Source organism: Triturus cristatus, chromosome 3_2 (genome assembly GCF_964204655.1).
Source record: "Triturus cristatus chromosome 3_2, aTriCri1.1, whole genome shotgun sequence".
NCBI lineage: Eukaryota > Metazoa > Chordata > Amphibia > Caudata > Salamandridae > Triturus > Triturus cristatus.
The window spans coordinates 872,734,976-872,748,841 of NC_140584.1; the positions used below are offsets into that span (position 1 = coordinate 872,734,976).

The following is a 13,866-nucleotide window of genomic DNA, read 5'->3' on the forward strand; positions in this document are numbered from 1 at the left end:
ATCAAGCCCATTATCGCCAGTTTTCCGCCACTAAACCGGCCCCTTAATTCCTAAGTGAGAGGGGACTCTCAGCGAGGGGGACATTGATGGTCTGCAGCAGAACCCTAAGAAACTCTGACCTAAGAGATTTCATTGTCATATGGATTATTGTGCAGGTATAAACGGGTCTGGGCCGCATGGTCGCTTAAATTGAGTCATTTCAAAACATAGCCCTCCATCAAAATACCACAAGAGAATAATGAAGCAAAAACAACCTCTTTATGTGAATTTATTGCAAATTTCATAACTCCCCCAATACAGTGCAAACATAACAATGACCAAGCCACTGTGTGGTATGCCTTCTATGCAAATGTAACAGCGGGTGGCCTGATGGCCTCTAACTGGGTGACGCGCAGGTGCAGTGCGACTCTAGGATTCCTCTTTCTCCTCCGTGACTGCTGTGGTGCTGTGTCTGAGAGACACAATGGACAGCTTTTGGGCGAGAGCTGCAGCAGATGACTTCTGGGTGAGAGAGGCAGCGGATTGTACCTGGGTGAGAGAGGCAGCGGACTGTACCTGGGTGAGAGAGGCAGCGGGTGGCTCCTGGGTGAGAGAGGCAGCGGATGGCTCCTGGGCGTCGAGCAGGCTTGGGTTGAGCTCCAACAGCGACAGACAGGTGAAGGCCCAGTTGTAGAGGTATTCTGCAGGAATGGAGCCATGCCGCCACACCGCTCCCCGCGGGATCCCTAAAAAACAGAAAGGAAAAGAATCCAGTATAAGTTTAATTTTCTCCAATAAACAAACATTTAATTATCTATTTGTAGTTTATATGGCATTTTTCAGGTAATGGGCTACACATATGATGAGATGTTGCAACTACAAACGGGAATTTAAGAGAATGTAGCATGTTTTAACTACAGTTATGAAAAAGCTTTCATTACGTTAGGAGACATAACTCGTACAGAGCATCACAATAACCTGGTCACAGAAGGAAAGAGTTAATGCTGTAAGATAGTGATGGAGAAATGCAATCATTTGGAAAAACACAGCAGAACATTAGGGGAGGGGAGCACAATGAGAAGGGAGTTCGACAAGCAGGAAGGCAGAGAGACTAACTCCAAGAAGAACTGCATGTGCAAGTTTTAAACTTGCCCTCCTCAAGGCCCATGGGTCTCTAGGTGAGATCCCAGGGTCTTGAGTCACAGCTTGGATGCTACATTTTTCTCTTAATCTCCTTGTACCCCTTGGAAGTGTAGCTGTCTACCTCCACAAAGCAGAAACTCTGCTTTTTAGTTTATGTTTTACTTATCGACAAATTTATTTTAAATTAGTTTTAGTTCCTGCATAGTGGTTGCTCCCGAATGAGCTTGTGAGCCCCTACAGAAGCTGCCAAGCTCCAGTTCTAATCCCCTCCCTCTACCCGGTTTCATTGGTTAGGAGCAGAATTTCAGGCCACGCACTCTGCCATATGCAAAAGTACTTCAGTTACTGGGCTGCCTAAGACACGCCAAACACAAGCATATCTGGTGCCCGTTTCTGGCCTAGCACCAGAAAACCGGCTTCGCTGCCCTCTTAGAGCCTCCCCCCCTTACCTATTTGTGATGCAAACTACTGGCTCTAAAACTAAGTGTGAATGCTGCCCTAACTGCCCCTTACCCTTGTTTCTGCTTGAAGTTTGTATCTTGTGCTCTTCGCCTCTTTTCTCTCCTTCCGGCTAATGTATCTAGAACGCCATTTCTTAAGGTACTCCCCTCACCTTCTCCTCCACAGTTGACCAAACCTTCATCCAACAGTTTCCTAATCACTATTTGGTCCTTAGCAAAACATTAGCTGACTTCACTTCCCACTGGCCAAACAGTGTCTTTTTAAATGAGACTTGGCTTCATGATGCATCTGCCCCTGATTTCTCTTCAGCAATTTCCCCCACCTGAGAAGGTATGTTGACAGCTAGGGTAAACAGGATGAGGGATTAGCAATCATTTTTATCTTGATATATTGGAACTTTGATGTCTAACCCAGAATGTATTCATGGCAAGATCTTGCTTCACCTTTAACCATACTACTTGTTACGCAGGTGCCCTTATCTATTGCCCTCCTGGGCCTAAGGCGGGATTCCTCAAGTCTCTCCCTGATTAGTTGCACCCTACATTCTCAATTCCTCTTCTTGCGGGATCCGGAGGAAACTAATAACACTGATGCCAGTAATCTTACCTGCTCTTTTGAAGCTCTTGGTATATTTAAGTGCTCCGTTCTCCCTTTGCGTAGATTGGGTCATCTTTTGATGGTGAACGACCAAAATATAGAATCCAAAATATAGACAGGACAGAATATCGATTCTAAAATATAGATAGGACAGAATGTCGAATTATCAAAATATAGATAGGTCAGAATATCGAAATTGGGGTATGAAATATCGATTTCCATAATATAGAATTAAAAAATATAGAATTCCATAATATCGAATTTTAAAATATAGATTACCATAATATCGAATTTAAAAATATAGATATCTATAATATCGAATTTATTTTAGTGTTATGTATGGTAGTATATGTGTGAAAATTATGTTTTATTTTTGTAATGTATGTTTAATTTTTTTAAACTAATGAATGTTATGTAATTTAATTTTTGCGTAATTTAATTCCGTAGCGGGTTGTGGGCTTATAGGTGAATAGGGTGGGAAGTAATTTAATTATGGTTAATTAAATATTAATTATATTTATATGTTTTGCTAATTAATTGATTGATAATTAATTATTAATTGGTAATTAATTTATATTAATTGATCATTATGTTAATTGTCTTTTTTATTATTAGGAGCGGGTTGTGGGTTTATAGGGGAATTGGGTTGGAAGTAATTTAATTGTAATAAAGTAAATATAAATTTTTTATTAATGTGTATTGATAATTGATAATTAATTATTAATTGGTAATTAATTTGTATTAATGGGTAATTAATTTGTATGAATTGCGAATTAATTTTTATTAATTGCTAAATAATTAGTATTAATTGATTAATTGATAATAATGTTAATTGTATTTTTTATTATTGGGAGTGGGTTGTGGGTTTATAGGGGAATTGGGTGGGAAGTAAATTAATTGTAATAACGTAAATATTAAATTTTTTATTTATGTGTATTGATAATTGATAATTAATTATTAAATGGTAATTAATTTGTATTAATTGGTAATTAATTTGTATGAATTGGTAATTAATTTTTATTAATTGCAAATAATTTTTATTAATTGATTAATTGATAATAATGTTAATTGTATTTGTTATTATTGGGAGTGGGTTGTGGGTTTATAGGGGAATTGGGTGAGATGTAAATTAATTGTAATAAAGTAAATATTAATTTTTATTTATATGTATTGATAATTAATTATTAATTGGTAATTACTTTTTATTAATTGGTAATTAATTTTTTTCAATGGTAATTATTTTGTATTAATTGGTAATTATTTTTCATTAACTTTTTATTGGTATTGAAAATTAATGTAATCTTATTTTAAAATTAAATCATTACTTTCCCTACTTTTGCACTCTCAGGAGTGGGAATAGTATTTTTTACCCTCCCGCTATCCAACTCTTTCCCTACTGTTGCACTCACTGGAGTGGGAATAGTAATTTTTACCCTCCTGCTATCCAACGCTTTCCCTAATGTTACACTGTTTGGAGTGGGAATAGTAATTTTTACCCCTACGCTATCCAGTGTTTTCCCTACTGTTGCATTCACTGGAGTGGGAATAGTAATTTTTACCCCTACGCTATCCAACGCTTTCCCTACTGTTGCACTCACTGGAGTGGGAATAGTAATTTTTCCCTTCCCGCTATCCAACGCTTTCCCTACTGTTGCACTCTCTGGAGTGGGAATAGTAAATTTTATCCTCCCGCTATCCAACGCTTTCCCTACTGTTGCACTCTTTGGAGTGGGAATAGTAATTTTTATCCCTAGGCTATCCAACGTTTTCCCTACTGTTGCACTCACTGGAGTGGGAATAGTAATTTTTACGCTCTCACTATCCAACAAAATCTCTACTTTTTTTACATTACTTTTATTATGTTTACATTTTAAGCTTTTTTATATTATATTATGTATGTTTTTAATATTTAATTACTTTTATATTATTTTTAATACATTAAAAAAATTCGATATTTTAGCTAACTATATTTTAACATTCTATATTTTGGAATCGATATTTTAGTACTTACCTGTTTGTAGATAGGGAGTCAATATTCTGTCCTTCTATATTTTGGCGTCGATATTTTGGGCATTCTATATTATGTCCCTCGATATTTAGTCACTGAACCATCTTTTGACCCCATCTTTTCTAACACTGATGGCATTTCCATCCTCCCCCTCTCTTCCGCTCACCTGGACTGATCCTTTTGCAGTCCCATTTTTGATTCCCTCAACTACTTTAAGAAATACTGTCCTTAAGCTGAAACTCACCACAACCATTGTTGGGGGAAGGTCTCCGGGGCAAGAACTCCTTGACTTTATGCAAAATACCATTCACTCTGTCCTCTGACGTTAACCTGGGCGCAACTGACTTCTATTCACGGATTAATGGTGTTTGTGAAGAGACTGCGCCTTTCAAAAGCATCAATGTAAACTGAATGAGCACCATGGGCGGTGTTCCTGCATCCCTTGAGATAAACTAAAATATACGCCAGCTATCAAACATTATCATCTTCTTATTCTTAAAGCACGCTTTGACTATTAGGAAAACAAAATAAATGCTGCCTCAGATTTGTCATGTGAGATGTTTTCCGTTGTTAATGACCTCTCCCCTCCTTCATGCTGACCTGATATATCTTGTTGTCAAGAACTGTGTCAGTAGCTCTCCCTCTCTAAATTGCCAGCACCATATTCTCTATCCAAATTTTGGTCCTCGACCCTCATCAGAGTTGGTCCTCTACAACATTTATCATATGCTTCCACCGGTATCAGCCTGTCTCTCCTCTTTCAACACTTCGTTAGGAGGGAGTTCTATCTCTACTCAAATCCATCAAATTGGGTTCTTGTCTTAACCGTGGCCTTCTGTGTATTGCCACCCTAGCCGCAGAAGTTGTAGGCCCTGCTATGATAGACCTCGGTGACCTTTGTTTTCACGTTGCTACCGTTACCAATGGTTGGAAGTCAGCCCAGATAATCCCCTAGTTTAATTAACATTAGCTGATCACAAAATTCTAAGTAACAACCATCTATTTGACCTTTTGCCTTTGACATCCAAACTCCTTGAGTAAAGCATTAATAAATATCCTTATTCACTTTTGGAATCCATCTCTCTTTTGGACCCTTCTCAATCTGGCTTTAGATCCCCCCACAGCACTGAAACTACCTGAATGTCAGTCCTGGAGGATCTCAGAATACTATTGGACCAGGAACAATCTGCCACCCCTGATCATATTTGGTCTCTCTGTGGATTTCTTCGTTGTGTGCCATCCCTTCTTGGCCAAAACTTTATTATCCCTAGGTATCAGTTAATCAGCCCCTTAAAAGAACCAGCTCCTTTCTCTCTACAAAGACACAGTTTTCTCCCTCCTATTAAGTCCTCTCCACATCCTCTCTTTTTAATTGTGAGGTTCCTCAAGGGTCTTATTTGAGCCCCACCCTTTTCAAATGCCTATATGACCCTACTTGCCAAACTTAGATGTTCCTTTGGCCTCAAGAACAAGATACTTACCTTCGGTAACGCTTTTTCTGGTGGATACAATATCTGCCTTGGGATTCCTCACCTTATGAGTACCCCCTGCGCCAGCATTCCGTGGAAATTCTATCCTAGATCTCCAGCGTTGACAAGGACGTTATAATAGCACGGCTCCACTCGCAACTCCGTATGACGTCACCGGAGCCATAAGAGGACCTCGTCGGCCTGCTGACGTCAGTTCCACCCATTTTTTCATTGCCACCGAGGCAAACGGGCGTACCAATACATTTTCACATGTATACATAGTATACTAAATATATATATATATATATATACAAATGCATAACCAATAAAGGCATGGAGAAATAGCAACAGACCAAGCATTTCTCACTATTAAAACATAATCATGATTAAGACATATTAAAAACATTCATGTCAAACAGTTAAAGCATTTTTGGTAGAAACAGGTGGACAACGGGGAGGCGGGTGGGACTGTAAGGAATCCACAGGCAGATATTGTATCCACCATAAAAAGCGTTACCGAAGGTTAGTAACTTATTCTTCTGATAGATACTTCTGCCTGTGGATTCCTCACCTTCTGAATAGAATCCCAAAGCTGTACCTCTCCCGGAGGAGGGTGTCCACCTGCCTAGACCAAAAAATCTTGCAAAACAGAACGAGCAAAATTACCGTCCCTCCTAACCTCTGAATCCAAGCAGTAAGGGAGGGTGTACCCATTCTCAACAAGATTTAAAACCCAACGATCTGAAGTGATCGATTTCCAATCTTGTAGAAAGTGGGACACCCAACCCCCTACCGGACCAACATGTTCTAAGATGGGGGATCTAGAACTGCTTTCCTGAAGTACCAACAGTGGCAGGAGGAGAAGTGGAGGAGGAGGAGGATTGCTGCAGGGAGGCTCCCCTAAGCGTCCTTAATTTTTCTCTCTGTACGATTTGTACAAAGGATTCTGCTGCTGGCTCTGTTGAAACTGTTGGCGGCCACGAAAGGAAGCAGCCCTGTAAGCCCTCAAACTCATCCACAGACTCAACAATCTCTCCTTCCTCCTGATCCTGTGCATATTCCTTCTCCTCAAGGAGCCTCTGCGCCTCTCTCCTAGAGCGCTGTTTAAGAATCGGCGTCGGCGGCACCAACCGTGTCACCGGTGAGGACATCAACGGCGTCGATGGAGGAGCCTCAGCTTCAAATCTCGGCGTCAATCAAATCCAAGTCGGCGCCGACTCAACAGCAGAAGGAGTCCGAGGAGCCAGAGTGGAAGACCTCGGCGCCGGAAAATGCCAAGCCGGAGTCGACGGCAAGAATGGCACAAAGGGTGCTTGAGCATAGTTGTGAGGTACAACCAAGTTAAAGGCCAAAGGACCCACGGGGCCCGAAGGCGCACCAGATGGAGTAGAGGCCCTGGCAAACATGCCAAACATCGCATTAAGGAAATGTGTAGGGTCTGATCCAGGAACAAGAAAAGGAGGATATAGATCCGTACCTTCCTGAACAGGAACCACCTGAGGCTGAACTGGAGCCTGCGGAGCCGGAGACGACGCCCGCACAGGTGAAGCCACAAGTCCTGGAGACGACTCCCTGGGCATCGGAGACATACCAGGAGCCGGAGAACCTTCAGGCGACGAAGATCCCTTCGACACCGGCGACCTCGGAGCTGGTGATGCAACCGGCGTCACCCGTGGAGATGGAGAAGGAGATATAAAGTCCTGCCTTCAAAGTCGCTTAGCTGGAGAAGGCAACCTCGTCCTCAAAGCCCTGACCTTCGACGAATGGCGCCGAGAGCCATATCTCTTCTTAGACTTCTTATGTTTGCTTGACGTCGAAGTGTGAGAAGACGACGACTTAGTTCGTTTACGACCTCTCTTCTCCTTTTTGGCTCTGGCTATAAACAGCTTAGCCTCACGCTCCTTAATGGCCTTCGGATTCATCTTCCTGCAGCTTCGGCATTCATCGACGTCGTGACAAACACCAAAGGCAATCAACATGCAGGTCAGTGATCGACATGTGACCACCACTCTCCCTGCAGGGTTTAAATCCAGACTTCCTAGAAGTATCCATCAGAAATCCTCGAGGATACAAAGTTTCCTCTATAGAAAATGGAAAGTACCTAGAAAAACTGTTACGCGTCGACGGCGCGGAAAAAAGGGAACTGACGTCAGCTCAGCGACGAGGTCCTCTTATGGCTCTGGTGACGTCATACGGAGTCGTGAGCGGAGCCGTACTATTATGACGTCTTCTTCGACGTGGGAGAGCTAGGAAAGAATTTCCACAGAATGCTGGAGCAGGGGGTATTCAGAAGGTGAGGAATCCACAGGCAGAAGTATCCATCAGACTATGATGTCTTCCGTTGACGACACTCGTATCATTGTTTCCATCTCAAAGACCTTACCCTTACTGTGGCTGATTGCCGATGTTGCACGATTGCCAGTGTTGCATGAGAGATCACTGCCTCAAATTTAGTGGTGATAAACCCGAGGTTACCTTGTTCGGCCACCGTTTTGTCACCTTGACTTCCTTATGGTGGACGACTGAGCTTTTTACTACAGCCGGGTCAATCAACTGAGCCAGAAATCTGGGCATAATCTTTGGCCATCATCTCTCACTTGGCCCACAAATCACCCACATTGCTAGGTGCTGTTTTAACATCGTCAGAAAGCTCATCAATATTGTTCCTTTTTTCCCCACTGAGCATGCAAATTCATTATCTAATCCTTCATTAAATCGTGTGTGGACTACTGTACCTCTTATCTACTTGACTTTACCTAAGTAACTCACCCAACGCCTGAAAATCATTTAGAACTCTGCAGCTCACCTTCTTCTTGGCCTTCCTTCTACCACTTGTCTCGACCCATCTTATTAATCTCCATTGACTCCCGATCACTGAGCACTCTAAATTCAAGGCCCTGTGACTTTAGCATAAGGCTTTTATGACCCTAGCCCTTTTCATTAATGGCACAAATTAAAGCCTTATTTGCCCTCTTCTTGTCTCTGTTCTAGCAGAGCCAAACAAATCAATGTTTCCATCATTAAAGGAGTGTGTATTGCGAGCACCAAGAAACACTTTACTGTGTGGTAGTTGATGCTTAAATTGCATTAGATGGTTCATTCACAATCCAAATAGAGGGTTGAGGGTACCTGCCTTTTAGGCATTGCTTTATGTCCTTAGTGGGTGCTATCCAGATTCTTCTGCTACTCACATGATACCCTTTCCCCCAAGGGAGTGGAGTGCTCAGACATCTGACCCTCCTAAGAACCTGATCTCTGGCACATGGAATCCATGACCTGGACTTACCCCTGATGTTAGTCTTGTGAGTCTCCCCGCAAAAGGCAAATGGTTCTTGCCTCCTCCACCCGCTGGCCAATGGAGCAGCTTTTTTGCCTTTTAATTTCTTGAGGTTGGAACTGTGTCCCATAACACTGGTTGGTGTGCGTCTTGTTTTCTGGAGGTTGTCCAGTGGCCCTGTAGCCTTTACTGCGTCTCTGACCTCTGGAGGTTGGTTCTGTTCCCTCTAGTAGTAGATCTTTTGCTGCTAATTTTTTGTGTGCGTCTGGAGCATTGGGATCCCACTGTTTCCTGGATGTGTTCTCTCTGCACTAGTCCCCTAGTGTGGCTCCCAAGCCCCCACCTCCCCCTCTGCGTGTACTTTTGGTACCTATCCTGTATTTGAGTTGTTTATTGTCCAGTGTTGTCTTATTAGAACCTTCCAGAAGCACCTCAGTCCCCATACTATAAGCTAGACCCTGTACCTTAAACATTACCCACCTCCCCTACTTACCTTTGATGTACTTGGCGACGAGCTCTGGCTTAACCTGCACGGTACTTGCTGTAGGGTCGAAGCTTGTGATCTTACGCACTAGGCTGGTGTTCACCTTCTGCAAAGAGAACATGAAAAGGAAATATTTAACCACAGCCCTCCAAAGGAGGTGTACAACCCAAGGCCCATGGATAACTGTGCAGCTGAACAAACAGCATCATGGAATAAACTGCAGCTGAGGCACTGTACATGCTGATTAAAAGCACTGTCTAGTGCAAGATTCCTCCATTTCTCCCCATTAATTGCCTTAGGTTTTGTGTACAGCCATATGGTTGTATTCTTAGTCCTTTAATAATAGAATGATACCACAGAGCAGGTCCCCCAGCACTCTCAAGAGTTTAGAAAGTTTTGGAAGTAAGTATCCCACTGTTCGTTGATGTTAAACACAGTGATGGTACTTTCTGCATAAATCAGTATTCAGTTAGAGATTCACCTACAAATTATGTGCATTTTTATGCAATCAATGGGCACTGCTTAACCTAGACACTTCCTTCATGTCTTCTCTTCGTACCGTGGGCCAATCTTTCAATCACCTCTCAAGGGAGTATTGGTGCAAATTGTAAGCACCTTTCCCCTCATTTGTAGGGACTCTGACACATATCATAGGTCGGTGAAATAGAAGGAGGATTCACAGCATCTACACTTCATTGTGCAGTAGCAACATTTAGTCGTCAGTTGCCAGTCAAGCCCACAAAGCCTTCTCTCGCATTCAAAAAATTGACATCTGAGCAGAAAGTAATATTTCACTCTGAAGCTTTGGTTATTGTGTCTGGTTACTGCCCCCTCGCAGTCTAACTGTGTCCTTCTGTTACCTCCCTGGTACTTCCCGTACCTAGTGGACATTTTTAAGCACACATTTTCAACCTAACGATTCTACGATTGTTTTTTACACCATATATTATGGTGGCTCAATGGATCACAATTGTTACACCGTTTTTGTGATCTTCCCCGCATTCAATCGCAGCTGGCCTCCACTTTATGTTTGGTCCACATTTAACATCACAATAACCACTTGCTAAGATGGCCGCCGTAGACGACATCCCCATAGCATAGAATCATCCACTCGAATTACGCACTGACGTTGAGTAAACTTCCGGGTAGTTGGCCCGCCCCCTTTACACCACCTTATCTACGGAGGAACCGGAGTGGAGCCATCCTTCCCGGTTCGTGTGGTGCTAGGGTAGGTTAACGGCCTGTCCAAGTAACAACCTTGACGTAAGTTTAATTTTTATTTCAACTTTTTGGTGCTCCCGGTGGGTTACGATGGGACCTTGAGAGCGGCATGAGTCTACACCCGTGACTATCAGGCACGGTGGTACTCAGTAGAGTGAGTCTCACACTGGACTCGGGGGCACTGGGTGTAACATGGTGGTCTCAGCCACAACTTTTAGAGGTGCGATCACATTGGACTACCTGAGTGCAGCGCGCATTGCTCGACCACCACCTGAGGATCAACAGGGATACGCCCGGTTTAGCATGCCTGTGTTTCCCGCCCCCCCCCCCCCGGGATACACATTTTATGTGGGCTGGACGTACCCCTCATCCCTCTTGGGGGCTCTGGCTAATACGTGATGGGGCTTCCTATGATGTCCAGTATGGCATACTCAATACCGGTTGGCGGTTGATGACAATAACCTACGCCTCACTCTGACTTTAAGTCCATGTGGGGTTTCTCTTCAAACTGAAATAACCACCGGCCTGTGCCATGGCCTGCATTACTCCTTCCCGCACAACGGGGTCATACCACGGGCGTCAGTACCTTGCCTATGATGATACTACAGGCTGGGTGTGCTGCCCTATCTATTATTATTCATTGTTCATTTTCCTCCTTACCTCCCATTCGTTATCAGTACACCAGAAGTCTGGTGTTACGGGTGGCGCGACGAATACGGACAGAAGCAGGGATATACACCCACATAGGTGAGTTCCCTATAAATTTTGCATGTGAACACTTGTTCTCTATATTACACTATAGTGAAGCGTTCATCTCCTGTCTTCTGATTTTTAAATTGGTGCTTGTTTTTAATCCCACTTTCACTAAGAGCACTTAGAACTGTATAGTGTGTTACTCTACACTAAGTCACAATTGACACAGTTCTATGTCACATTGTTTAGGGAGAGAGACCTTGTGTCACTATTTGATTCACAGTTAAATATTAACACTGACCGATGCCGGGGTGACCTTATATAACATTTTTCTTCCCTTAGGTTACCCCTTGCATATGGTGAGACCATTGTCCCATAATACACGTGGCAGGTAACTTTTGTACTCCCCACAGTGTGTGGATAGTTATTTGATAATTAGGTCCTGAAGAATTGCCATGGATCATTAGACCACTAGGCATGAAACATGTTGACCATCACAGAAGAGCATAGCTTAGCTGAACCCTAACGTCAGTCAGCTGCCACTCTGTTTCTTGTTGTTTTTTAATCAAGTGGATAGCCTTTCTTAATAAAGTCCTGTTTGTGGACTATCCAACTTGTTTTAATCACTCACACACATCCACATCTACACCACTAGACCCGCCACACACACCACATCATACGGCCAGGAACAGAAGATCTCCGCTAAAGAGCCCCTTTAAGGGTGCCCGTCGGGGATTGCAGCGCCGTCCCGACGAGGAGCAGGTCCATATGATGAAGCATGACACCTAGCTTGCTGGGTGTGTGAGGACCCTAGTTCCGACTAGAGGAATTCCCCCCCCTCTATACACGGTCTCCTCCTGACACTCTCACTCTCCCCTTGTTTCTGAGGAACTGCATACTCTATTCTTCTTACAGAAAGTAATATTGTCAGGACTCTTGTTAAGTAATATCGTCAGGACTCTTGTTATAACCTGAGTTAAAAGAACTGTGTCCTTCAAGCTCTCAGACACCACACACATTTCCAGTAACGAATGGAGAGTGGGAATGGGGCAGTACTGAATCTGCTTCTGAGGCAAGCGTTGCCAGTGCTGACAGCAATGAGGTAACTGTTACTATGTGGACCTACACAGGAAGAGGCCGGAAGAGAATGAGTTCACAGTTGTGGCGCTGAGAGAGTCTTGGATGATATCGCAGGTAGTTGGGACAACATTTCTTGATCTCAGACGGCTGCTCCTACTCCACATCAACAACCATCGGTCCACAACACTAGCTGTCCTCCAAGACGTCTTCCCAGTGTTCACCTCTTCACCCTCTACAGATTTCCTTGGCACCATATTTTCCTGCCAATTCTTTGACTATAAAACACAGACCTTCTCCTTATCTTTTACCTCTGATTTCTTGACTCCTTCACAAATGAAATCATCTACTTCCCAGTCCTTTCCACCTATTTGTCACCCCACACTCTGTGCCTTTGACATCGTTTCTCATGCTCCATCTGTTAAGAATCTCAATGTAAAACCTGAGTCCAGTAAGAGGCTGGCATCCTTCATCACCTCTGTAGTTACCTGCGCAAATTTCCATGACACCCTACTTGGAAGATCCACTCATAGTTCCACTGGGACAAATCCCTAATTAACTCCCTTGTCGTGAACAGAGCTGAGTACTGCAACAGCCCACACTCTATAATCCCTCTTCTCTTCCACAAAGTTATTATTTTTGCCACCCACAATTTCCTTAAAAAGACAAACACTTTCTCCTACCACCACAGGTTGGCTGGCTATCTGCTAGAGTTAGGCCACTCTACAAACTCCTAGACTCAAATTTGTACATGATACCACCAGTGGCGGCCGGCACAGAACAGGGACAGTGGGGTGAGGGGAAAAAAATAAAAAAAAATTACCTCCTCGCCACATCTCTCTTCTGTCGTCTCTCCCGGCCGGAACAGAACAAGAAGCACCCAGGCTCCCCTGAGCCAGTCACAACACTGCAATGCAGCATTGTGATTGCTCTGAGCACCTTTGTTCGGCACTCAGCCAGGGAATGGGGGCCTGGGCATGTTCTCCACTCAGGCTGTAATGCAGCCTGGTTGGAGGACATGCAAAGTGCGCATGACTGTTTGGCCGGCCCCAGACGGCTGGCGAAACAGTCATGGGCACTTACAGTGTGCCACCACTCCTCCCGCTGCTTCTCGGTCACCAGAGCAGCCCCGTCCTGCAGCAGCAAAAAATAAAATGATAATAACCTCGGGTTATTATCATTTTATTTTTCCTTAATTCCACTACTGCAAAGCAGTGGGGCGACGCTCATCAGCTTTAGCAGAGGAGCCGCCACTGGACACCACAACCACCTACCTTTATCGAAACCACTACAATGTTCTGTTTTCACTAATGCGACCTTTGGTTAATATTCATCTCTTTTCGGTCACTGGATCTGTTGGTAAGCCTGTTACTAGTTCACCATGCCCCTTATTCTAATTCAGATTCTCGAGGTTGCTGCAACATCCTCTCCACTGTGCTCATTCCTTCCCTCCTCA

The 13,866-nt window shown here is 43.6% G+C and overlaps 1 protein-coding gene across 4 annotated transcripts in view; it reads right to left on the reverse strand.

The window, feature by feature from the left end:
- Nucleotides 1–253: 253 nt before the first annotated feature.
- Nucleotides 254–13,866, reverse strand: part of EFCAB5 (EF-hand calcium binding domain 5) — a 592,664-nt gene continuing 579,051 nt past the window's right edge. For all 4 annotated transcript variants that reach the window (XM_085649237.1, XM_085649235.1, XM_085649236.1 and 1 more), the window contains exons 20-21: nt 9,429–9,525; nt 254–725 (exon numbers count right to left, since the gene is read on the reverse strand). In XM_085649237.1, the coding sequence (XP_085505363.1) occupies nt 409–725; nt 9,429–9,525 (414 nt within the window). In that variant the 3' untranslated portion in view covers nt 254–408. The remainder of the gene's footprint in view (nt 726–9,428; nt 9,526–13,866) is intronic.